This window comes from Dendrobium catenatum, unplaced genomic scaffold (genome assembly GCF_001605985.2).
Source record: "Dendrobium catenatum unplaced genomic scaffold, ASM160598v2 fragScaff_scaffold_1220, whole genome shotgun sequence".
NCBI lineage: Eukaryota > Viridiplantae > Streptophyta > Magnoliopsida > Asparagales > Orchidaceae > Dendrobium > Dendrobium catenatum.
The window spans coordinates 3264712-3292087 of NW_021319682.1; the positions used below are offsets into that span (position 1 = coordinate 3264712).

Consider the following 27376-nt stretch of genomic DNA (forward strand, 5'->3'; position numbering starts at 1 on the left):
GATTAAAAGTTTCTAAATGGAAAAACAAAGACGGGCTGCTGAGGAGGTTTGCTGGAATCTAATGGCTGAATTTTGTTGTAATTTTATGCCTCTCGTGGGTTTATCTGGATTATCTGGTGCATTCTTTTTGCCTAGTTCTTGGATTGGGAGTTTGGGGTATACAAATTTTGTTGGGGACTTTTGTTTTTGTGCCCCAGTTTTGTTTCATTTTGGTATACTTTTTCCTCCTAGCATTACTGTTGGTGGCTGCTGCTTCCTTGCTTCTCAAGTTCCCCCCAGGTTAGTTTTTGGAGATCAATTCACTTCAGAGCTGGATATTCTTGGTGGGATATTACAACCGGACAATGATGAGCAGGCCATTCCCCTATCTTGCCATGGATGGCCTTCTCGGCAACCTGGCTTGAATTATATGTTAACGTCGGCTGCTGGAGGTTCTGTGATGGCCTTCTCTCCTCTGCTGCTGCTTCACCTTGCTCTGGTTCTTAGGCAACCAGATCCTCCGGCGTGCCCTGCTTCTTCGGCTCGGCTTCGGACTTATGATGTTTTTGGGGTTATGGTCTATTTTATTTCTAAGTCCTTATGTTTGTAATATCCTCCACTTGCCCTCCTTTTTTGGCTGGCTGGTTGGACTTGTTTTTGTCTGTTGCTGCTGTAATTTTTTCTTCACAGGTTTACTTGTAATTTTCTTTTAATCTAATATATGGGCATTTTGCCCCGGGTTTTCCCAAAAAAAAGAAGCCGCTTTAAGAAGAAGAAGAAAATCGTCCCAAAAGAAGCATAAAGTAGCTAAAATTTGATTCATTATTCATTAAATTCGAAATAAGACTTATTTACACATTTTATTATAAAATCTAAAATAGAAGCAAAAGTTGTTGAAATGAGGTGCTTATTTATGGTCGGTTTTAAATTAAATTGCTGGAACACTGTTTATTAGATTAGGTTACATTATAAGTTCCCTTTCAAAATAAATAATTTTACCGTTTAAAGTTCCAAACTTTGTTATGAGGACGATTATATGGTCTAATCTTTCGTAATCGAAGAAATTTTTATGCAGATCAAAACAGATATATTCTCATCACGTCCGCCCATCGCACGAGGAACGAAGCCTCCACCTTCCTCTTTCTCCGCGAGCTGTTACAGCTAAGCCCGACTCAGCTCCGGTCACCTGGCTTACTGAGTTACCGGCGATTTGCCTCGGGGGCCTGCCGGAGAGGGAATCTGTCCCTATCTCTGTCCGCTGGTGGTTCTTTCTCTGTGGCCCGCTTAGATTCCTGGTGTCGCCACTCGCCGGTCAGTAACTTTTCTTTTTCCCTCTGTGTTCGTCTGTGTTTTCTGCTCCGCTCCCGATACACGGTGTTCGGTCGATCGTTCCTTCTGGCGCAATGCAGCTTTGATCAGTGGGCTATGGAGTTATATTTCTGTATGTTTAGCATCAAAAATTAATCTTTTTTTTGGGAATCGGACTCACGGGCCTACTTCTGGTCCATTGTTTTTTATGGATTAGTGGAATTCCTTCTTTTATTTCCTTATTCGATCTGCAGCTTGATTTTTTCTGGTTGATTGAGAAGCAATGGATTTTTTATAAGTTTGACTATTAATTGGTTCTACCTTTACCCTCTTTTATAAGGAATTGGTTTCTTCACTGTACTATCGCTGCCTTCTGGTATGAGCCTTATCAGATCTAGGCTTGTTTTTGGTTTTTCACTTCCGCAAGATTTTCCCTAATTAGCCAAGTTACTATTTTTTTTCCTCCGTGCCTTTCTAGTTTCCTTTCTTCCTTCTATCTTTTGCTTCCTTTTAAAGACTGTTGCTTTTATTTGGAAAGTGGGTATTGAAGCTAGGTCTTCCCCGGTCTCTTCAGTTTTCGTGCTAATACTAGTATAGCCTTCTCTGGTCTTCTATTACTAATTCTACATTCATTTGAGGACTGAATGGATAAAAAAAGTACCGTTCATTAATAGTAGAAAAGCTTTTTTCAGATCTTGTATGGTTTCTTTTTAATTTTTTGTAAGAATGTCAAATCTTATGTTGAAAGTGTAATATTTTAGTCAATAAATGTGGTTTACTTTGCCTCCTTATCCTTGATTATGCAAAATTCTGAACCTTTCAACAGCTGTAGAGTGATTTATCATATATCCTTGTTTTTCTTAATATTCTCTTTCCCTTTTTTCTTGCAGATTGATTTCTGAGTAGCCCCCCTAATCTGTACAGATGAAGACTGGTAGGTGAATCTAAGAAGCTCTTTCAATGGTTTTATGATTGACGATTTGGTTAAGAGTGGCAAGCTCTTTTTTTTTTTCTTAGCTTCATAACTTCTTGTCCCTTTCTTTTGATTTATCTGCTCCCTTTTCTCTGGTTTTTGTTCCTTAGATTTCATGATGAATGGGCTACTGAACAAGATAGCTCAGGATTTGTAGGAGCCTTTTCCACAATATAAGGGAAGGATGATCAACTTATTTGATTTGAGCACTGGCATGGCTGGAACCAAGAAAGCTTTTCGAGATGGTATTCTACCATCCATTTTTTCTGATTTTTTTTTTATTTACTACATAAATCCTCAAATTTTAGTTTGTAAACTCTGTTCACTTTCATATGCATTCTGAAACTATCAACATTGTAACAATATAATTTCTTATTTCAACTGTGTCATCCTAGCAGTACTATATAGTTTATGGTCTTTCAATCTAGCTTTGTTTTAAAGAGTTCATTTCGTCAAAATTCTTCACACTCAAGTCATTTATTCAATTAGCACTCTCTTCAAACCTCTTTTTTTGTTTTGTTTTCTAAGTTCCACCCAGGATTTGATTTAAGTAGGATTTCTTAAATCCGGATTTCGGAAATCCTGAGAGGCCTAAATCCTGAAAACTGTTTGGTAACATTCTTGATAAATCCTATTAAATCCCGTGTGATTGTTTGGCTATAGAGCATATTTAATGAGCTGACTCTTCTTCTCAAGCCAATAGATTTCATAAATTCAACAAAAAGCAGGATTTCAGAAATCCGGGATTTTGCACGAAAAGGCGGAATTTTCCGTCTACGGCGGCTTTCATTTGCCGTGAGATTTGGTTTTGCATTTTAGGCCGTTTGGTTGGATTTCGTTCAAATCCGGCCTAAATCTTGCTACCAAACCGCCCCTTTGGGTTACGTTTGATTCTCTTTTACTTCTTGTTTTGTGTTATCAAAAGCAGTCAAACATGTTCGAAAACAAAATGATTTTTTTTTATTGTGGAAACACTCATTAAGGTAATTTCAAGTGTTTTGGATACAACTTAAAAAGTAGCTGCCATTAATTAGATGAATTAGAGATTGTGTAGTACAATTTGGACAGTTTTATAAGAGAAATTTTGAGCAAGGATATCTTGGCCAAAATAGTAATTTTTTTTACTTTATATTGATTGGATTTCCTCTGTGCAATATATGACTAATTAAGTTCAAACTTATATTGCACAGATCTTAAAAAAATTCAATGACTATAAATCTCATCGTGATCAAAGTTAGGTCATTAAGATTTATTAGTGTTTTCATTTGTTGTTGTTGTTGTTGTTGTTGTATTTACTTGATATATGGTTAGTTTGAACTCTCTTGCTTGCATTTATTGTAGAATCTTCCAACAATTCCTAACATGTATGGAACTATTTGCAGGTTCTATTGGAGGTAGAAATCGGCCAGTTGTGGGTAACAAGGCAATAGATCCTGTTGAAATTCACTCAGAGGATAAACCAGTAAGGATTTACTAGTCAGCACAAATTTCTAGAGCTCATTTTGACCAAGGAATTAATTGACTTTTGAGCACAATATTTCATACATTTTGTTATGATGCAGGTCACTTGTGAGTCAAGGAAAAGTTCTTCTGGAAAGAAAACAAATACAACACCAATGAAAACGCTTATAGCGCAGGAGATGTCTAAAGAGATGGACTTGAAGCGGAAGACGCCAAATGTGATTGCCAGGTTAATGGGCCTTGATGATACCCTGCCAGTTGATCCATCAGTTGTTTCTACTAAAAGAAATTTGCTAGATGGTGGCTGTGTGCAGAGTAATTTAGAAGTGAGAGGATTTCAGGACAGTCAGCAACGACAAGTTGGATACTTAAACAGATTGAAGCCTCAGGAGCTTCAATCGTATTGCAATGAGAACAAGGATTATAGAGATGTATATGAAATCCGGCAACAATCATCAAGATCCAATTCGCTCAACAATCAAGCACGACAAAAGGGTCTACATTATGAGAATCGAAATGATAAAAGAATGGCCCTTGTTCGAGAGAAGTTCATTGAAGCAAAACGCCTAGCGACGGATGAAAAACTTTTGGAGTCTAAAGAGTTCCATGATGCTCTTGAGGTATTGAGTTCTAATCGAGATTTGTTCCTCAAGTTCCTGGAAGAACCAAATTCTCTTTTCTCAAGTCAATCAGAGGAACATCATTCAATCCCCTCACCACCTCAGACAACAAAGCGAATTACTGTGTTGAAGCCATCTAAAGCGATTGAGACAAAATCTAAGGTGAAGCATCAATATGAAAGTGGTTCTGAATTGCAGAATACCCTCTGGAATTCTGGTTTTGCTTATCATCCTGAAAAATTACCTCAGCCGACTAGGATTGTGGTCTTGAAGCCTAGCCCCAAAAAGCATTTAGACTTGAAGTCCCCAGCAACTTCTTTTATGTCATCACCAGAACCGCCGAGAAAAGGAGACGGTAATGGAGTTATAAAAACTCGTGATCCCATAGGTCCAAGAGAGGCAGACAAGGACATTAAACTTCAAACGCCTGAAAACCTTAGCAGACATCGAAGGGATGAATCTCTTTTGTCTTCTGTCTTTTCAAATGGATATGTTGGTGATGATAGCTCATTTAATAGGTCTGAAAATTTTGTAGGAGAGGATTGTAACAACAGTGATTCAGAAATTGCAAGTTCTTGGGATTACATGAGCAATAGATATGGAAGTCCTTACTCACATTCATCTTTAAGCCGAGCTTCCCATTCCCCGGAATCTTCATTGGTGATAAAGGAGGCCAAGAAACGGCTCTCTGAGAGGTGGGCTTTGGTCACATCAAATGGACTGTATCAGGAAAAGCTTCAAGGAAGGAGAAGTTCCAGCACCTTGGGCGAGATGCTTTCCATTAATGAGCTAAAAATGGAAAATAGGAATGACATGGGACCTGGTGCTTCAGGGATCAGATCAAAAGAAGAAAATGGAGATGGGGGATCCAGTGGTAATCTTTCAAGATCAAAATCAGTTCCAAACTCTTCACCAACTTATGCTAGTATTGGCTTGAACGTACAAGATTCTGACTCCAGAACTGATAAATCTGTGGTTACCAAGGAAACACCAAAATCTAGGAGTGGGAAAACATCCTTCAAGGGAAGAGTATCAAGTTTGTTCTTCTTGAAAAACAAGAAAAGTGGCAGAGATGAATCTGTTTCTTCTTCCTTGGAGGCTACTGAAAATGGGTTGCAAATTGTCAGTGCTGACACTGTCGGTAATATGCATGATAGTTCATCACAAGCAATTCAGACTCATGTCCCTGAAGCAAGTCTGTCCGGGAATTTTGAGGCAGAGTTGGGCCAAATAGCTTCTCCAATTGCACTGAATGATGACTCGGATGAGAGCAAGATCTCACACAAGGTATGTTTTCGTAAATTATTGACATTGATTTCTTCTTTGACAAACGCAGGTGTGTTAGTTTGGAGAAATTATTTTGTGCGGACACCAGACGGAGAGAACCGTCCGGATTTGCTGCTCTTTTAATGAATGCATTTTTATTGCACTTTTTCCACCCTTTTGCAAAAGCACATCAAATATTTAATTATTTAGTAAATATTAAATATTTGTTGCACTTTTACTGCCCTTTTGCAAAAACACAGCAAAATGACAGTAAAAGCGCAACAAATCCGGACGGTTTTCTCCATCCGGTGTATGGACAGAATAATTAGACGTTAGTTTGATGTATGTGAATCTCAAATGTTAAGATTTCTTAAAGAAAATGAACCTTTGTTATCTTGTCAGTCTTGCTTCTAAGCTATAAGTTTCTCATGTGCTCTATACTTATCATGGCTTTTCTTGTAGACACTTTAAGCCCTTATGTCTTTAATAGTCATCTCTCACTTGCTTGCAGGCCAGTCTCTCTCATGAAGAGCCCGGTCCTTCAAGTGCAAATCAAGAAATACTAAGAATTCCTGAAAAACGCAGTGAGAACCAGGATCATCCCAGCCCTACTTCCATACTAGACACACCTTTTAAAGACGAAACAAATGAAAATGCTCTTAATTCTTCCAAAATTGCTCGTTCTGATAACCCACGTAAGCTTACTGCATTCTTTACTCATTCTTCGAATCCTCTAATTCTCTGAGATCTGCCTCCTCCACTTGCAGAAGCTCTATCAAGGTCTACACCAATTGAATCCATGGCCCGCACCTTATCATGGGATGATTCCTGTTCAGGAGCTATTGAACTTTCCAAAGCTTTCTGTGTAAAAATTGTCATTCAAGCATGCATTATGTTTTATTTGACTATCTTTCCTAATACAAAATCAATCAAAAAGCTCTCTGAAATCAAACATAAGATTTTATTTGGGATAGTTTTCTTACTGTTTTTATTTTTCAGACCGTGTGTGCACCGAAAATTTGCGTCCTGCCTCTCCATGGACCCATTTCTTTCTTTTTCATCAAGTCGTTGAGGAGAGTTTTAACGTTTATGTTTTGAGGAAAATTTTTTGAAGGCATATTGATTTTTAAATAAGACACTACCCAGATATTTTGCCCTCATTTGCAAGAACTTTATGATATGAGTTCAGTTTTCTATAGGTGCAAGCCCCTATAGTTAATTACCCCTCTCGGTAACGACAGAGAACTTTTGATTAAGGCTAGTCGTCATGCAAATATGTAGTATCTGGCGTATAATAGTAGCAAGATTTATATATTTTAATTTTAATATTTAAATTTAGAAATTTACCACTTTGCACTTAAAGCGGATGGTGGGAAGAATGATGATAGACCCGATCAAGATCCAATGATTCCGTCATCCCGAGTCATCATGATCTCTGATCTTCATAGTTAAAGGACGTAATCGACCCAACTTGAGAAAATGATCCTTTTCGGCATCTATGGGTTGCTTCGACCAAGGGTGAATATAAACACCTAAGAGGACATTTAAATCCACCTTAGCTAACGAAGTGCTTTGTGTCATATCAGTCGTATCATATTGATTCAATACTAAAGGATTTAATGTCGTTGAGGAACATGCGTGCTCCAACCATGACTGTAATTTAATGGTGTCATTTGACGACAAAAGCACATGGTTAGAGGGTCTAGGTCATAACCATTTTCATATGGTGTCATTTAGCGGCGAAATCACTGGTTAAATTGTGACAACTCAAATTCTGGTAAAAGAAAATCAAACCTTATTTAAATAAAGTTTTAAGTACTGTTAAAAAAAAAAATATTGATGTAAATATTATTTTTTTTTTGAATAGATGTGTTCATTGGTGTGGATAAAGAGAATAGCAGTTTTGGAGTGGGGTCCACTCCATCTTATCATCTAGTGCGGAATTACTGAACGGGATAAGGATTTAATATATTCCGTAGCAAGTTCGATTATACACTCTCACCCGAGACGGTATAGAATGCCTCTTTTCCCGTATAGGAAATTGGCAGTTTTCCTTTAGGAAGAGGCGGAACATGCTCTGGCTGAAGCAAGAGGCGGAACTAGCTGAAGTAAGAAGCAGAAGTTGGATTTCCGGTTTGGGAAATAACAACTGCAGGCTGAAGGATTATAAGGAATTCATAAGTGCACAGAAAGCTATAAGAAAAGTTCTGCACAGAAGTTCTGTGTGCTGTGGAAATTCGGCTAGAGAGTAATTCTACGGTAAATCAAGAAGGGAATCCTGTAGTGGATTCAACGCTGTGCTGAAGGGAGCAATTGGGAATAAAGGTATTTCTGAAATCTCTGTTTCATAGAATTCAGTTAAAGAATTTTCTAAATTACAAAAATATGGTGTGTAAGAAGAATTTTAGTGAAGGAATTTAGTAACTGTGAAAGATAGTAGCAAAGTATGCATATGTTAAAATGATTATTCTGACTCCAGAACTGATAAATCTGTGGTTACCAAGGAAACACCAAAATCTAGGAGTGGGAAAACATCCTTCAAGGGAAGAGTATCAAGTTTGTTCTTCTTGAAAAACAAGAAAAGTGGCAGAGATGAATCTGTTTCTTCTTCCTTGGAGGCTACTGAAAATGGGTTGCAAATTGTCAGTGCTGACACTGTCGGTAATATGCATGATAGTTCATCACAAGCAATTCAGACTCATGTCCCTGAAGCAAGTCTGTCCGGGAATTTTGAGGCAGAGTTGGGCCAAATAGCTTCTCCAATTGCACTGAATGATGACTCGGATGAGAGCAAGATCTCACACAAGGTATGTTTTCGTAAATTATTGACATTGATTTCTTCTTTGACAAACGCAGGTGTGTTAGTTTGGAGAAATTATTTTGTGCGGACACCAGACGGAGAGAACCGTCCGGATTTGCTGCTCTTTTAATGAATGCATTTTTATTGCACTTTTTCCACTCTTTTGCAAAAGCACATCAAATATTTAATTATTTAGTAAATATTAAATATTTGTTGCACTTTTACTGCCCTTTTGCAAAAACACAGCAAAATGACAGTAAAAGCGCAACAAATCCGGACGGTTTTCTCCATCCGGTGTATGGACAGAATAATTAGACGTTAGTTTGATGTATGTGAATCTCAAATGTTAAGATTTCTTAAAGAAAATGAACCTTTGTTATCTTGTCAGTCTTGCTTCTAAGCTATAAGTTTCTCATGTGCTCTATACTTGTCATGGCTTTTCTTGTAGACACTTTAAGCCCTTATGTCTTTAATAGTCATCTCTCACTTGCTTGCAGGCCAGTCTCTCTCATGAAGAGCCCGGTCCTTCAAGTGCAAATCAAGAAATACTAAGAATTCCTGAAAAACGCAGTGAGAACCAGGATCATCCCAGCCCTACTTCCATACTAGACACACCTTTTAAAGACGAAACAAATGAAAATGCTCTTAATTCTTCCAAAATTGCTCGTTCTGATAACCCACGTAAGCTTACTGCATTCTTTACTCATTCTTCGAATTCTCTAATTCTCTGAGACCTGCCTGCTCCACTTGCAGAAGCTCTATCAAGGTCTACTCCAATTGAATCCATGGCCCGCACCTTGTCATGGGATGATTCCTGTTCAGGAGCTATTGAACTTTCCAAAGCTTTCTGCAAGGAAGATGAAGATGATCCAAACGAGCTGATACTCGTTCAGAATTTGCTGACAACTTCTGGTTTATATAGGAATAGACTAAGTACTATCTTTAACGGATGGCATTCCCCAGAAATCCCTTTAGATCCCAAGTTACTGGATAAGCTCTCGGATACAAAAGAGGAAGTAGTAAAGACTGGAGAGAGGAGTTCAAATCAGAAGCTTATCTTTGACTGCGTCAATCATGTTCTGCAAGAAATTGGCCATTCTGCAGAACAAGGTGCTTATCAAAGCACCAAAGTGTGCTGTGTTGCAGAAGATGAAACTCTACTGGCTGAACAAGTATGGCCCGTTGTGAAGAATAGGCTTTCTGGTGGTGAGAGTTGGACCGTTGGTGAGGCTGTTAATGGCAGCTTGGTGGTAGAGAAGCTGCTTGGAAGGGAGGTAAAAGGCACTGGATGGAGTGAATTGCTGCTGTCTGAGATTGCTACAATAAGCAAAGAAATTGGTGAACAAGTCTTTGATGAGCTTATTGGTGAGGCTTTGTTAGGGATGAATGTTAGCTAAATGATTGCAAGGAGGCATTATTTTTACTTAATTGTTTTTCCTTTTCTTTTGTCCCTATGACTGTGCTGATTACATATTGTTAGGTGTTTTAGAATAGAGTTTATGTAAGTATGCTTCTTATGTGCCTTGTGATCTATGCTCATGCTACTGTTGGTAAATGCTCGTTTTTTTTTTTACTATTTATTCATCTTGTTGAGGAAATAAACTACTGCTTCATGTCCAGTTCTCCATTATGTCTAATCAAAGATATGATCCGTCTGTTGTTGGATTAATTATTCTGTGCGGATGCTAAATGTCATTTGGAGATCAACCAGAATGCGCCATGTCACCCCTTCACTCGGTATCGTGGCTCAATATTGCTCGGTACCACGACTTTGTATCACTAATGTGGCACATTTTAGTTGGTCTATGGACGGCGTTCTGCATACGGTCGCCGCACAGAATAATTTCTCCTGTTGTTGAGAGGTAATCTTATCATATCTTAGGCCTCGTTTGGGACGACTTTATTGTTGCTTCTTAAAACAGTTTTTTATTATAAAAATTAGAATTTTTATACGAAAAAATTGTTTTTGGAAGCAATAAGAAGTTGCCTCAAACAAAGCCTTAGTTTCAGTTGAGCATTACTTGGATGCACTAAGAGCTTGTTTGTTTTGATGTTGGTAATGCAGCTTATTTAAAATTCAGTTCATGGAACTGATTTCATGCGTCTGTTTGGTAAAAATAATGAGAGCTTTCTAAGTTAGAACTAATCTTGGTACATTGAGAAGTTCAATTATGAGAATTTTAAGCAGATTCGAAAACCAGAGTAGCAGAAGAGTAGGAATGCATAATACAGTCAGGAAATGTGAAGGAGAATCAAGTACGTTATCTAATCTATCAAAGCATACTCTGAAGGTTTTTGTTTTTTAATGAGCTAAAGAAGAAGAAGAAGATAGTGTTGGATTGAAAGTTAGTGATAATATTGAAGTGAATTATTAGAACACTTGTATCATCTTCAATTCGTCATAGGCATTGGACCATGCTATCATCATCTTAGTGGGACAAAAATATTTATTTGATAAATAGTGGTCCAAATATGAAGGGTTGAAGCTGCTAGCTATTTTAATTAACAAAAAATATGAAAGTTATTATTAAAATAGTTGTATTTTGTGTGGGTTGATCTTCTTTATTTTCTATTTCTTTTATTTATATTGAATAAAATTATAAAACAAAATTTAATAGAAAATCATTGACATAATTCTATTAGAAATTTCAAAAGTATTCAAGAATGTTGGAAATTTTTTGTTCAACAGTCATGAATTTAATATCAAACTCTTGAAATAATAACATACACGCAAATGTCATGAATCCTAATCATATGCAAAAACATAGAATATCTTCAACCAAACATATAAGAACTAAAGTCTCTAATAATAGAATGGATTGATAGAGGAATGTTTTAATAAATAGTCTAAATTTTGAGTGTTATTATATGTTGCTTAAATATCATAATTAGGTTTCTTTTGAGGCAGTTTTTTTTTACTGTTTTCTAAAGTAGCTTTCTAATACAAAAAATTCTTGTTCAAAAAAGTTTTAATACTTAGAAAACTTCTTTAGAAAGCAGTAAGAAAATTGTCTCACACGGAGCTTTTTCGTTTGGGACGACTTCTTTATTGCTTCTTAAAACAGTTTTTTAGTATAAAAATTAAAATGTTTATACTAAAAAGTTGTTTTAAGAAGCAGTAAGAAAGCTGTCTCAAACGAAGCCTAAGTCTCTACTTCTCCACTTTTGATGAGGCGTTTTATGCGGATTGCTTTATTTTAATAGTTATACGTGTTCCAATGCCTAAGTATGCCCTAATGACTATGGTAAAGGGAATGTTATTGAATAAATTAAGATTAATATATAATTGCACCAAAATGATCTATTTGACAGTACTTCTAATTGAGTTCTTGTACAGTAAGAATAATGAATTCTTCTAAACAGAGAAAAGACTCCTACATAAAATAAATAAATAAACAACTCTTTGGGATTATTTATAGGTGATATATCATAAAAAAATTATATTCATTGGGCACAAATCTTAAGGCAAATCATGTTGGAAACTTCCAAAATTATATATGGAACCATCTGAATTTTGGTTTGAGCAAATTTATAGCGAACTGAACCTCTCGAAAAGAAGAACCGTCATAGACCCCTCATTCTTTCTTGAAAGGGTGGAGGACCAGAGGAGGAAGCAAGGGATGAAGGAAGGAAGAAAAAGAAGAGAGGAGAGACGAAGAGAAATCTGAGTTCTTTCTTTCCATCAAGCTCCTCCTCGACTATCGCTCGACCATCGACTATCGTAGGACTTACTCCAGGCCATCGATTGTCGTTGGACTTCCGCTCGGCCACCGATTGTCGTCGGACTTCCACCAGATCACCAACTGAAGCTAGATTTACACCCGTCCACCGACTTTTGTCGGTCCTTCTGTCCATAATCGTCCGACTACAATCTTTTTAATCACTAGTGCCCACCGAATATGGTCCTTTTGACCTTTGTTTCCAGACTATAGTCCTTCCGACTTCCGTCGTCAGACTACGGTACTTCCGACCTCCGTCACTAGACAACGGTCCTTTTGACCACTGTTGCTCGCTAACTATGGTCTTTCTTATTTCTGTCACCAGACTTACGGCCTTTCTGACCTTCGTCTCCTGCCGACTACGGTCCTTCCAACCACCGTCACCCAAATACAAACTTTCTGACATCTTTCGCCCACTGATTATGATCATACTGACCAAACGAACATGTAAATATTGATTCTCCCAATTTGCACCATGTAATGCACTCTATATGATGTATATTTGCTACATCAAGCCAATGTTTTGCCCCAAGGCAGTGCCTCATTTATAATCGATTACAAACACTAATAGATTCAGTCAAATTAGGCCTGACCCCGTGATTTTTCCCCTTTTTAGAGGTTTCTACGTAAAAACTCTGGTCTCTTATGAAAAATACACCCTCTTTTATCTGATTGTGTCCTGGATCTTCGTAAAGAGTCAAGACATTAAACTTTAAATTTCTCTATCATCATAAATATTCCAGGACGCAACAATATGTTTAATTTAATTGACTAAACTCACAAAGAATTACATAAAAGTTCACCTAATTGATGGTTATATCATATTTTATGACATCGTAGAATTATACATTGTTAGATTCCATAATAGATTTTTATTCGCAGACAAAAACAAATTGTGACAAATCCACTAACGAATTGGCCTTTTGTAGTAAAATCATCATAGGGGTTAGAAAGAGGGTGAAATATTATCTTTATTTTTGTATTTGAGAAATTATTGTTGCTTAGATTACATTCACTATGATCTGATTATTGAGAATTACAATATCAATTTCTTCGATACAAATACAACCCACAATTGATTGAACTACTATAAAATTTCGGTGTGTTTTTATGCTTTCTTCATAATTTTTTTAAATTTTCTTTTATTCCTTTTTTACATATTAAGCAATATTATGAGTTTTTTTTTTTGGGACTTACAAAAATACCACTTTATTTCATGCTATTTACATATATCATCATAAATCATAATTTAAATTTATTATTTAAAGTAAAAATATAATATTTATGCCATGCAGAAATGGCTGAGCAGACGCCGCGGGAACTGCGCTAGTGTTGCGTCCCATTTTGTACTCGCAGAGTCGCAGTGCCATCCCTTCCTCCACCATTACAAATTCTCTTGAATGCAACTTCTCGCGTTCTTCGTCTTTCCCTGTAAAAGAACAATCTTTGTCCCTTCTTATTCCACGCTGGCCGCCATGGCTTCTCCCTCTTCCTCCTCTCTCCTGAGCCTCGGTTCCATTGCTGAGCCCCTTGAAACGAGCTTGCTTATCTCCCCCATTCCGCATAAACCTAACCCTGATCCTGACTCAGAACGCATTTCCCTTTCCCCGGCCACCGACGATGAAATCTTCTTAGCCGAATACCGCCGCCTTGCCCGCATCTTCGCAACTGGCTGTACTGAGAGGTTTCCCATCTTCATCCCTATTGGATCCTCCTCTTCCACCTCTGCCGTCGCAGCTCCAGACGCGCACTTAGCTTCCCTACAGTTCGCCTCGTGCATGGTCGTCAAGAAGAAGAAGAAGAAGAAGAAGCAGAAGAAGGATCGGTCGGCTGAGATGGTAAGGATTTCCTCACCAAGTGAGCAGGAGCAAATTAATTTCCGCGACATCATCCGCCGGGCTCGGACCACGTTCGAGTCACTTAGGTTGCTCATCATTCAAGATGAGGTGAGGAGGGAAAGTCTCGGGGTGTTAGAGAAGCGAAGCCGCGCTGATCTCAAGGCGGCGGCTTTCATGTCAAAACGTGGTCTTTGGCTCAACCGCGACAAGCGTATTATTGGCTCCATTCCGGGGATATGCATTGGAGATGTCTATTTCTTCAGGGCGGAGCTCTGTGTCATTGGCTTGCATGGCCATCTCCAAGCAGGAATTGACTATGTATCGGCTGGTCGGAGCAGCAGCGGCGAGCCAATAGCCACCAGCATAATAGTATCAGGTGGTTATGAAGATGATGAAGATCGTGGAGATGTGCTAATATATACCGGCCATGGTGGTTTGAACCGAAATCAACATAAGATGTACGCTAGCCAGAAGCTTGAGGGAGGAAACTTGGCTCTTGAGAGAAGTATGAAGTATGGGATTGAGATTCGAGTGATTAGAGGAATGAAGATCAATAATGGCCCTAATGGTATGGTTTACGTGTATGATGGACTTTACAGGGCTGTCAATTGTTGGACCGATATTGGGAAGTCTGGCTTTGAAGTGTACAAATACAAGCTTTTGAGAATTGAGGGGCAAGAAGAGATGGGAAGTGCAATGTTTAAACTTGCGGCAAGCTTAAAATTGGGTTCATTGAGTGTGAGAAAGAGTTTCTATTTCTGCAATGACATATCAATGGGGAGGGAGAGTTTCCCCGTTTCGCTGTACAATGACCTCGATGATGATAAGGATCCTTTGCAATTTCAATACTCTCACCATCCAATTTATCCTCCAGCCATCCTGGAGAAGGTTCATGGTGATGGCATACATGGTTGTGAGTGTGAGACCAAATGCTCGGCTGAATGCTATTGTGCGACTCTAAATGGGGGTGAATTTGCTTATGATGCAAGTGGAGTTCTTTTGAGAGGGAAACCATTGATATATGAGTGTGGCACTGCATGCCGATGTCAGCTGAATTGTCCAAACCGAGTGAGCCAGAAGGGGATCAGGCGACGATTGGAGGTGTTTAGGTCCAATGAGACCGAATGGGGTGTTCGGTCATGGGATTTTATTCAAGCAGGGACTTTCATCTGTGAGTTTAGTGGGATTGTCCTCACAAAACAACAAGCAGAACTATTATCTGTTGCTAGTAGAAGTCTGGTGCAACCTAATCGCTTTCCTAGAAGATGGGTTGAATGGGGAGACATATCTGACGTTTTTTCAGATTACATGCCATCTACATATCCTTATTTGCCAGAGTTGAACTTCTCACTTGATGTTTCAAGGGCAAGGAATGTTGCTTGTTATTTCAGCCATAGTTGTAGTCCAAATGTTTTTATGCAGTTTGTTTTATATGATCACTATAATCTGTCATATCCTCATCTTATGGTATTTGCATTGGAAAATATACCCCCTTTGAGAGAGCTGAGCATTGATTATGGTGTCATAGATGAATGGTCATCGAAGTTGACAGTTTAGCCCTTTGAATTGCCACTTCTGTGCATATCATAGAGCTATTTTGTGTGGATAAGCTCGTTCGGTTGCACATCCTCAGCAGGTAATCATGTAGATATTTTTTCTAAGATTTCGATTATTATTTACCTTAGATAATTTGTAATCTCATTTGTCTTCTTTTAAAAACTCTTTATCTTCAGTAAACACAATCACATGCAAATCCATGAGAACATTGATTGTGTCAACAGTGGATAGACTTATGCAATGTTAGGTTCTCATTTTGAACTAGTCATAATTTTTTATTTATCCATTTTAAAAAAACTTCACAAGAAAATCTTTTGGTCCTTTTTTGGAATGAAAATTGTTCTCTAATTCTTTTTGCTAGTGAAGTTAGTGTCATAGTTGTCACACCCTGGGTCCGTAGGACGGTACACCCCGATAATGCTGGATGCGATGAAGGGATATAAAAATGTGTTTTGTGTTCACAAAGAGAAACATGTATATACAAGTAACATAATAGGATATACATCAGACAAAGTAGGGGAAGTGAAATTAAAAAGTCAATTCATTAATAAAATGCAAACAAATATTACATCCAAGTAGCAATAATATTGATAAAAGCAAATGTCAGCAGGAAAAAATAACAATAAAGAAACTGTCCAATCCACATAATTAAAAGCATGATAAACTACTATATAATGTAAAATATAAAAAATAGTCTGCTACGGATAACTCTACTTCTGAAGTGACAGTCCACTAATCATGCTTGTAGGATCTGCTGTAAAAATTGATAATGAGTGAGTTTGATAAATCAAACTAAGTAACTCCTATATATCAAAGTATAAACGATAAAAGAATGCGACATACAATATGAACAATCCAAAGTTGAGAATAGTAACCTATAATCACTATATCAAAATAGTCATGAGATATGATATATTTCTTATAATAGATTCTAGTATGCCGATATATATGCCAAATAACTATTAATGTCAAATCATTTTAATGTTTACAAATGCACCACACTAAGTATCCTTATATCTCAAAATGACTTATCAATTATTTTATTATTTCAATTTATATCCAAACATTCATATGTATATAGTCGATCTATCAAATACCCTCACCAACTCAAGGAAATTCAGTAATTTTCTATAAAGTCTTCACTCTATGGGCCCGTTGACCCCGGCTGACCAAAATTCAATAGGATTCTATTGCTATACACACAATCAAATAGTGCAAGTATTGTTACAAATAACTAGCAGATATTATATGAATCAGTATAACAATCACAATTTTTATAATCAACATGATTTACAGCAGAAGTATAATGTACTGCCTAAAATAGAATTGATATGTATAAATTAAATTTTTTACAGCATGAATCATTTTCAGTGATAGAAGTTTTTGCATAAAAAAATCAAAGTAATATTATTTTCACTACATGATGATTTCAATATGAGCGATAAATAAAATTACCTGGCATGCACAATACTAATAAATAAACATTAGAATTTGAACTAACTACCTAATATCTAGAAACCTATCATAAGCAATTAGGATAGCGCCCCTAACAAAGAAGGGTATGTTTATCCCAAAATAAATAATAGTTACTTATCCCTAGAAGAGTGAAACAAAGACTAAAGCCAAAAGATGCTCAACCAATCATGCCTAAAGAACAAAACTTGAAAGTCCTACAAATAATAAATCCTAATTTTATATAATACTATAAGACTCCAATACATAAAATAGAAAGCTTACCCAACTCACCATAAACTTTATTAGTCAAACTTGCAACATTTATCATGAAATAATAATGTTGAAGGTATGTAAATAACATTGTATTCCGTAATTTATGAACTAAATCGTAACATAAAAAGAAAACTTACAATACGAAGAAAATTATAAAATTAAGACCTGACGCCGCCAATCAAATCTAGGAATTCAAATAACAATAATAATATTATTAATTTACCCTTGTTGAACGATCTCAAACAATAGAAAATGGAGGATGATACAGCAGGTCTAGTAGAAATCAGAACCAACCAATCGGCCCAGCAAGGGCCAATCCAGCAGAATCTGGGACAGAGGATTTCGGCCCTCCTTGTTGGGCCCACCAATGAAATAATCTATTATGTTAGGAAGAGGAATAAGGAGGTAATTATTTAGGGAAATGTTTCCTAATTGAATTCAAATAGGAGAGGGAAATAATTAAGGAAAGAGGGTTGTTTTGGGGGAATTAAGGAAATGTTTTTTAGGGCTAGTTATGTTGATTTTTTTCATTGTGTTTTGGTTTGGTTTTTCTGTAGTTTTTTTTTAGGGCTTCATAGCGGTGTCTAGGTTGTTTGGGAGAGCCGATCTATCTCTCGAATCATAAATCAACTGTAACTTGCTTTTGTATTGAGTTATAATCCAAAAGCAGCCACTATTATAAATATTCTTGCAGATTTTCTATCGTTCTATCACTGTGTTCTCTTCCAAAGCATAACAAGTTGGTATCAAAGCAAGGTAAATGGAAGCCAAGAAGATATAAGCATTGGAAGGCTAGTTGGAACAAATCAGGGTTGGGATGGAGGAGAAATATTTTGGAATGGAGGATAAATATTCCAAAATTGAAAGGAAGTTCACAACTATGGAAGGAAGGCTTTCATCCATGGAGAACTGCTTTGAGAACATGAAAGACATGATGAAAAGTTGATCTTTATACAATTAAAGATTCGTTGGCTATTCCTAGGGCTGATATGAATGGGAAGAAAGTTCAGGAGGATGATGATCAAGGGGGGAGTGTTTTCCCTCAAGAATCACCTTGGGAGGTTTCGATGAGGTATTCCAAAGGGCAACAAGAAAAGGAGAAGCGGGAACCCTTTTGGAGATCATAGACAGGAGGGAAGGTGGATCGGAGGAAGCAATAGTTGGGTTGAACTATGGGGTCCAAATTCACCAAGGGAGGAAGTGAGGGAATCGCACCATCACTACGCTGGAGGAACTAACGGAGGGAGAAATCATTGGGGCATGGATGATCAAGGAAGTTAAAAATGTCGGATTTTTAAGGGGAAGATGCTCAGGGTTGAGTGTATTAGGTGGAGAAAAGATCATGGAGAAGCTATGTTTGGAAGTACAAGCTTAGCTTTGTTTTAGTGGAGGGAGGTCAGATATCCGATCTATTCCTGGAGAGAATTTAAGGATTATTTATTGGAATGTTTTTAAGGCATTCGGGAAGAAGACCTCCATGAGCAGTTTTATGCATTAATTCAAGAGGGGACCATTATGGAGTATTAGGAGAGATTTGAGATATTGTCAGGTAGGCTGAGGGAAATTTTTGAGGAAGGGTTGGAAGATAATTTCATGATGGATCTTAAGGAAGACATACTAGCAAAGCTCAAGGTGATGAGGCCTATAGGGCTAAGAGGATGAAGAATCTAGCACACAAGGATGGAAGAAAAATAGTAGATGAATAATGCTAACAGGAGAATCACCATGGGAGGGGCTTATAGGAATACCTCCATGACCCTAGCACCGAGGACCCAAACGGTGTCATTTTAGAGGGAAGCACAAAAGGAGAAGAGCAATAGAGTTCATCCATGAGGTAATTTCAAGCACCTCATAGAAGCAGAGGTGCATGATAGACGGACAAAAGAGTTATGCTTTAGGTGTGTGAGAGATTTACATCAGAACATAAGCGCAAGAATCAAGCCTTTCAATTCTTGATGGTCTGTGAAGGGGAAGAGGAGAGCGGGGCCGATCTAGAGGAGAATGTAGGGGAAATAGAGCAGCTACACCTAGACTTGACGGAGATGTCCCTTAACTCTGTGTTGGGATTTACCCCAAATCACACCATGCAGGTGGGGGGGGGGCAAATTGGGGAGCAATCAGTGGTAGTCTTAGTGGATAGCGAGACTACTCATAACTTCATTTCCAATTAGGTTGTGGACCAATTAGGATTGAAGCTGATGGATACAAGGAGCTTTGGGATTTTGATTGGAACGGGAAATGTAGAGAGGAGTAGGGGCATTTGCAAAGGTTTGGTGCTGGAACTTCAAGGCATACAGATAGTGGAAGATTTTTTTTCTTTGGAATTAGGGAGCACTGATGTGATCCTAGGGATGAAGTGGTTACAAATGATTGGGGAGACCAAGGTGGACTGGAAGTCGTTGACTATGGAGATTCAGATGGAGGGGAAGAAGGTGGTGCTGTGAGGGGACACCAGCTTATACAGAACTATGGTTTCACTTAAAACCATGGTCATGGAAATACAGGGAGTAGGGCAGGGCTCCATGATGCACCAACACTTCTTCTCAAAGAGGCGTGCAGTGTCCGACACAACACGCATCTGACACTCCTTCGACACGTGTCGAACACGCCGAAAACGTGTCCGATTGAAAAAATATTAAATACAAATTGGACAACAGTGTCCGACATGCATATCTTAAATATTTTATTTTTTTAAATATAATTTCTTGTAATTAAAATTTTTACTTATTTAAAATATAAAATCTAAAATTCGTATTTCCTATCCACAACATCAAATCAATCATCCGCACTCATCAAATATTCTCATGTCCATTTCTCTTTGTCGGGTTATAACTTTGATTTCACAACAATGACCGATGTCATCTCAACATCAACATCTGACATCATTACAACATCAACATTTCAAAATGATCTCCATATTAATGTCTGACGCTGTCTTTGTATTGATGCTCGATGCTAGTAGTTTCTACACCCAAAAAGGAGGGAATTATTTTGGGAAAGATTTCCTAATTGAATTTAAATAGGAGAGGGAAATAATTAAGGAAAGAGGGCCGTTTTGGGAGGAATTAGGGAAATGTTATTTAGGGCTAGTTTGATTATTTTCATTATATTTTGGTTTGGTTTTGCTGTATTTTTTCTTTGAGGGCTTCCTAGCGACGTCTTGGTTTTTTAGGAGAGCAGATCTACCTCTCGAATCGTAGATCAACTGTATCTTGCTTTTGTATTGAATTATAATCCAAAATCAGCCACTATTCTAAGTATTCCTGTAGATTTTCTATCGTTCTTTCGCTATTTTAGCTTCCAAGGCATAACAGAGGAGGAAGAAGGCTTAACCTCGATTCGAGAGAAGGAAGGTAGTAAGAAGGGAACCCTTCTCTAACAATGGCTTCAATTTAGGGAAAACACCATGAGGAAGAGAGAAAAAAGGGGAGAGGTAACTTTGGTGGTGGTTGTGGAGATAAAGAAACGAAGAGGAAGGAGAAGGGAGGATTTTGGTGGCTGCTACGAGGGAGAAAGGGAGAAGAAGATGCATGTTGGCTGTTGCTATGAGAGGGAGGGGAGGAGAATATGATGGCCTAGGTTCTAATTTACCTTAAAAGGAAAGAGAGAGACTCGCAGGATGGATAATCATTCATATAGGGAAAAAATTGCGAACTTTACAGGATTGGAAAAAGGAGAATCGTGGCTGTGAGCCGTTTGACCAATTTGCTTGCGAAAGGGAGCAAGTTCGCTCAGCTTCAGTTTGGTTCTCACGAGCGTGCAACTGGCTGTTCGCATGTGAAGGGGAGCGAGACAGGGGAGCCAGTTTGCATGAAGTGCTTGGACCGAAAGGTCCAAGTTATAACAATAGTTGGCATGAAAATAAGCATCTTGAGTTGGTTGATGTTCTCATGCGGAGATCCAGTGATGCAGGACTAAGCATATGATTTAAATGAAATAAGAGTTTGCACGCTTTTAAGTAAGAGCAATAAAAAATAAAACGTTAGCTACTTAACGATAATAGAAAATAAAAGAGAGGTGCTTCCACTTAGGTTAAATCACACGCTAAAAGTTAAGATCACCAAAGCAATTAGAATTCAACCTATGCAAATTTAGAGGACTTTCAATAGCATCCCTAGGTTAACAATAAGATTAGAATGCATAGAAAGTTAAAATTCAGGCCCTACGTTTACTAAGCATTAGTAGATAGCTTTGCGATTCCTTGTGCTTGATTCACCACCTACAAGAGAAGAAGATTTGAGAGAAAATTGAATGGGAGGAAAAGTTCGCCCTCGTCATGGCATGGAAGTGATTTGCCACTGAATGGTAGAAAGCTGCTCTTTGATGACTTCGGACAAGGTGAAGATGATTCGTTCCAAGTACTCCTTGGCGGAATTGTCTACTTCCGGATTGACGTCAAAGAAAGGCGACCAGAGGATGTCGATGAAGCCTTGTTTGTTGTAGACGAAACTGGAGTCAAGATCCGGATCAGCCATGCATCGATTTCGTAGTGTTGAAGTGTTGTAGACGACATCCTTGGATCTCCTTAAGGATTCCTTTTGAGAGAAAGAAGTTTCTCTCAAGAATCCAAGTGGAAGAAAGGGTGAGAGGTGGCCGACCAAAGGGAGGGGTTTGGGGAAGAAATTGGTTCAGATTTTGGGGAGAAGGGATGGAGGGAAATTTGGGAACTTGTTTCCCTATGTAATCCTTAAGTTTGGAAAGAAATAAAAGAGAAATAGGTGAGAGGGAGGGGCGGGTAAGTGAGAGGGAGAGGCTTTGAATTATTTCCAATAGAGGGGCTTGAAGTTTGGAAAGTATTCAATGGGTGGGGACATAAGGGGGCCGGCGGCATAGAGAGAGAGTGGGAGGAGCATGGGGAAATAAATCAAGCCTTCTTTATTTGGAATATTAAATTAGGAAGGACCTAATTAATTCCAATCTAGTTTTAAATTCAAAAGGGCTGAATTTGAAAACTTTCTTAAAATAGATTCCTATGCTTGGAAAGTTTTAAAATTCAAAATTGATTTGAATAATTGGGATCTAAGCTTTCTAATTGAGGTTGGGTGAAATATGAAAAGTATTAATGGGAGATTTTGAAATTTGGAGGCAAGGGGAAGGGCTAGGGCCGCTGCTAGGTTAGCGTTTAGAGTAAAGGGGCCGGCTTCTAAGGTTGGGAGGAGGTTGGTTGGTTGGGTGGTGGTGCTAGGCTGGTGGCTATAGGGGAGAATGGGAGGGTTGGTATTGGCCGGCGGTGTGGGGGTGGTGGGGTGAGGGGTGTGATGGCTTGGTGGTGGAGGGCTTAGTGTGACCGATGGCTAGAATAAGAGGGAAGAAGAGAATAAAAAGATAAGGAAGAAAAGAACCACGCAGGCGCTCCCAAGATTGATGGGTGATTCGATTCTCTGTCCTAAGTATTTCTCTCCAAAGACTCTCAAGCTCTTACAAGAACTCAATATACATAAATTTGATTATAATTCATTCATTAATCTCAAAAGAAACATAAGGGGGCTATATATAGCCTCATACAATAACAGAGAAATAAAATATGACATAGCCCTTAGGGCTTACACATGACAATCCCTTAAGGGTAAAAAGGGAAATGCAACTAAAACAAATACGTAAAGCAAATAAATAAAACAAATATATAAGAAGACTCAAAAATAGATCGGTGGGACTGAGGATGTAGATCGTCGGTCATGTCTCTGATATACTTTCCATGATCTGATATCCCCATCATCCAACTTTTCAATGTTTGAATCTATTCATATGTCTTTTGGTGGTTGGTCATTCATTGATGAATTCTATGATGCACAGACACGGACACGGCGACACGGATACGACACGATGCGGACATGGGACACGTTAGTTATTGAAAATATAGAACACGGACACGGGTTGGAGACGGTATTATAGTATTTATATTTAAAAAATAGTGTATAAAATTAAATAACTATAATTTTAAAAATAATAAGTCATTTAACTAGAATTTGTGTTTAAAATGATTAATATTAGGATGTCGAGAGTCAGGCGTCGATGCCGTTTATCAGTCACCGAGAGAGGAGATGAAAATATCTTCACTGCCAAAAAGAAATGAAAATGAGAATATTCAATGATTGGGTATTAAGTGCTGACGTTGATTTAGTGTTGTGGATATGAAATAATAAATTTAGTTTAAATCTCGCCCCAAGTACAAGAAATTATATTCAAAAAAATTAATAAAATATTTAAGATACGCGTGTCGGACACGCGTGCCCAATTTGTATTTAATATTTTTTTAATCGGATACGTTTTCGGCATGTCCGACACGTGTCGGAGGAGTGTCGGGCGAGTGTCGTGTCGGATACGGTGTCGGACACTGCATGCCTCTTTGAGGAGAAGTGTCGGTGCATCATATAGATGATTTGTAGGCTATTAAATGTCTGCTTCCTGAATTAATTAGCTTTTTCATATACTTTAGTTATTTTGTGACCGTTATGGTTTTTTTTGAACTTCTTATTCTGAGTTGTGCTTGTAGGACCTTTTTAGGTAAATATGAGTACACATAATTATTCAACATCTCCATATAGGGTAGTTTGTGATCTGTTGTTTTACTTGAATGGCTATTGGTTGGTTGTGATATTCTTTTCTATCAAAGATCTTAATTATATTGTCAATATTGCATTGAATTCAATGCTATTTTTCTCACACCTCCTAATGATTTTACTTCATCATGAGAATTTTTTTTCGGGGACATTTAGGTCAATTAAGTCAAATCCACAAACACATTACATACACAAGCTTCGAGGCTTGATGTTGTTGTTGTTGTTGTTGTTGGACATTTAGGTCAATTAAGTCAAATCCACAAACACATTATATACACAAGCTTCGAACCTAAGCCTTTTGGTTGGTAGCCAAAGCTCCCAACCAATAGATCAAGGTGAGCTGCACATGAGAACATCCTATGTCTAGATTGATTAACTGATCCAATTTTCCATTTATTATTAGTATATTACCATATGTGCAAATCCATGAATAGTATGGATTCATTGTGATTATTATCATATTTCTCCACATGTGCAAATTATTGAATAGCATCTACTCATTATTCTAAATATATATATATATATTTTTTTTTTTTTTCTCATTCCTCTAAATAGGACTTGTATAGCGATCAAGAGAAAAAAAGATCAATTTCTCTCCTGTTTAGTTCTTGTCCTTCATTGAATTGGAGCCATTGGCTATATTGTATCTCTAAGGTACCTTTGTAGTTTCTTGCCTTGTTGTGGACCTGTGGTCCCTCTTAATTATAACACTCTTTGCTGTCTAATCAAACTTATTCTCCTTCTCTGGTAGCTGACCATTTACGCTTTGCCGAGAGATTTTATAGCTCGACCGCTTGGCGTGCTTAACCTCCTCTCTTTTTGGCAATGCTATATCGTTGACTTTTCTCTATTCACAAATTAGTATTTATTTGAACATTGCTCTATGTTCCTTAATGAGGCAACCAATGCACTCAATTCTATGAATTCCTTGGTTTAGTGAATCGTGCAGGAGGTATGCCTAGTGTCGACCACTGTCTCATCTTTATACTCAAGCACATCCTGCAACAATCATGCCTCTACTACCCTCCTATTGTGGTTGGTCCTCCTTTATCATAATCTTTATTCAATTATCTTTCGAAAATCTTCAAAACTTGTTGCACTCTCCGATTCTATGAATTTCCTTATGCACTTTGTCCTTCATCAATCAACCGTCTGTCTATCATCTTCATCTATGGAGAAATCTAGCCCACCCAATCTTATCTTTACCACTCTAAAAGAAGCCAATTATATTCTTTGGTGTCAGAAAATGTTATGTTTTCTCAAAGGTTGTTGTGATTTGGAATATCACTTGTTAAGAACGCGTGTTCACCAACCTTTGGATGAATATGATGGGACCTTTCTCAAACATAAGATGGATTGGGTTGCAAATAATTAATAAATTAGTACATTGATTTATAGCACATACTCTTACCATTTGCACTTAAATTGGTAGCTATGATATGGCCAAGTCCATTTAGGATTTTCTTATCACTCAATTCTCAATTGCTAGTCCGTCACATCGGTATCAATTTTGTTGTATTCTTTACAAACTTCGACTGACCTTTTGACAAACCATCATCACTATTTAGACTAATTCAACCTATTCAGACCCATATTGTTCTAGTTTTTATTTTTATTTTTTTCCCCTAGAGATGATATTCAGCCTAACCTTCAGCACTATGAATAGGATTGTTTCATTCAACTCTTTGAAGGTTCTCTCTATGAGCTAGTTCGAGCATCTTTGCTCAATCACAATCCTCAAGCCATCTTAGGCTTTGTTTGGGATGGCTTTTTTATTGCCTTCTAAAACGGAGTTTTAGTACAAAATTTTATAATTTTGTACTAAAACTCCGTTTTAGAATGCAATAAAAAAGCCGTCCCAAACGAAGCCTTAGACACTACCATAACTGAACTTATATATGAGAAATTTTTCTCTTTTGTAATGTGTATTTTCTCTAGTACTTGTACTTGGTTTTTTTTATCCTCATGCAATGATCATATGTATACTGATCCTAAAATTTTCATCACAGTAGTACCTACCCCTCTTGCTCCTTTAAGTCACGCTGCAAATGGCTCCACATTGTTATTCTCTCTTCTCTCACTTTTATCATTACACATAGCTGCTACCCTAATACCCAATCTTAGTTTTTTTGGACAATTATGTGAACTTAGATTCAAAGTGCAAAGTTATATTTTCTCATTATGATTGTTGTGTGAAGGATTCACAGATGGAATAGATTCTTAGGTCTTGTTGTGGGGATGGGACTTGAGAGTTGCCTACACTTCTTTCAAGCCTCGCAACCATCTCAACTTTGTTGCTGGGACATGAAGATTTCAACTTGATGTATAAGCATTAATCATGAAGGTTTCTATATTCATTACTATGATTTTCTGTCATTTTGATGAATATTTTGTATTTTTTATAATCTTCTTTTGTTCTCTCTCCATGCATATAAATGTGTCGTTTATGTTGCATATTGAGTAAGAGATTAATGATCAATTTCTATATGTATAGATATTTGAACATCTATGTTTTCCCTTGTCATGATATTTCATTCCAGAAGTACCCAAATTTTGTTATTAGTTTTAAATGAGAATTTGACTCTTAATAATACACAATGGAGAAAAATGATTCAGTAGTCGACCTCACGTAACGGCATAAAAGTTTTTTGTTGTTGTAACTATGTTTTTCAGTTTTCTAAGGTTCCACTTTGAATACAGCTTTGTGTTATATTATTACTACTGCAAAATCAGCATAGCAATGAGTACTTCCTTTAAGTGGGAGATTTCAGCGTCGTTTGGGACAATTTTTTTATTGCGTTCTAATTGCTTTAGAAAACAATAAGAAAACTTTTTCAAACAAAACCTTCAACATGCCATCTGAATCAATTATAACATTGAACTTGTTATTCTACATTTCAGGTAATGAGTATGTTAATGCATAATGGAAAATGAGGAAGGTTTTTGAGCTATAGGCTATAAAAAAGATGAGCCCCTTAAGCAATATGTATACCAGCCAAGGTGTTTGAGCGGTTCTGTATGGATATCCTGAACCCTGTAATATGTACAGTCTGTATATGTATTTTCAGTCATCTTTGAATTATCAGATGGGAGAGATGGTGCCTTCTGTAGCTTTGCTAATCCTTTTCAAGTATTTATCTTAAAAAAAGGCATTATTTTCTTTTTTTTTTCCTTGAAATGCATGAAGAAGAACATAATATTATGCGCGCAACTCTTTTATGGCATCCTCATCTTGAGGGAAGATCAAGTTCTCCAATTGAAACTGCTATAGTAAGGGCTTATGGTAGGAGAAATTATTACGTGCAGAGTTTGGACAGCGTCCGGATTATAATCAGAATTGGTCACGTCGCATGTACGTTGTGTACAATTTGTATACAAATTATGCACAGTATGTATAGGCTGACGCGACCTATTCTAATTGGAGTTCAGACGTAAGCTGCATCTGGATTCCGCACGTAATAATTTCTCTATTATAAAGCACCAAGTTTTTATTGAAAGCTGGGCGATGATGACATACTCTCACCCACTAAAGATTTCCAAATTTCTTGTATGGTTATTGCCAAATTT

General features: G+C 37.5%; 2 protein-coding genes across 5 annotated transcripts; both read left to right on the forward strand.

Moving 5' to 3' along the window:
* Positions 1-1041: 1041 nt before the first annotated feature.
* On the forward strand, positions 1042-10024 carry LOC110104360. 4 transcript variants are annotated; one of them, XM_020833426.2, is made up of 8 exons: positions 1042-1290; positions 2178-2225; positions 2371-2505; positions 3643-3722; positions 3823-5316; positions 8103-8414; positions 8905-9088; positions 9161-10024. In XM_020833426.2, exons 3-8 carry the CDS (start codon positions 2445-2447, stop codon positions 9802-9804), a joined length of 2775 nt encoding a protein of 924 aa, XP_020689085.1. In that variant the 5' UTR covers positions 1042-1290; positions 2178-2225; positions 2371-2444; the 3' UTR covers positions 9805-10024. The 4 variants fall into 4 exon arrangements, with proteins under 4 accessions (XP_020689085.1, XP_020689084.1, XP_020689087.1 ...); XM_020833425.2 differs by having other exon boundaries at positions 2178-2221; XM_020833428.2 differs by lacking the exon at positions 1042-1290 and adding an exon at positions 1312-1420 and having other exon boundaries at positions 2178-2221.
* Positions 10025-13503: 3479 nt separating this feature from the next.
* On the forward strand, positions 13504-26903 carry LOC110104355 (histone-lysine N-methyltransferase family member SUVH9-like). Its single transcript, XM_020833418.2, has 2 exons — positions 13504-15600; positions 26711-26903. Exon 1 carries the CDS (start codon positions 13527-13529, stop codon positions 15519-15521), a length of 1995 nt encoding a protein of 664 aa, XP_020689077.1. The 5' UTR covers positions 13504-13526; the 3' UTR covers positions 15522-15600; positions 26711-26903.
* The last annotated feature ends 473 nt before the right edge of the window (positions 26904-27376 follow it).

What these genes read in the sequence shown, in the direction of transcription:
- LOC110104355 (XM_020833418.2), top strand. Translation starts at nt 13,527, where the DNA reads ATGCAACTTCTCGCGTTCTTCGTCTTTCCCTGTAAAAGAACAATCTTT.
- LOC110104360 (XM_020833426.2), top strand. Translation starts at nt 2,445, where the DNA reads ATGATCAACTTATTTGATTTGAGCACTGGCATGGCTGGAACCAAGAAA. An exon ending in CAAGAAAGCTTTTCGAGATG is followed by an intron (nt 2,506 to 3,642) that starts GTATTCTACCAT and finishes AACTATTTGCAG; the next exon opens with GTTCTATTGGAGGTAGAAAT. An exon ending in TGCTCGTTCTGATAACCCAC is followed by an intron (nt 9,089 to 9,160) that starts GTAAGCTTACTG and finishes CTCCACTTGCAG; the next exon opens with AAGCTCTATCAAGGTCTACT.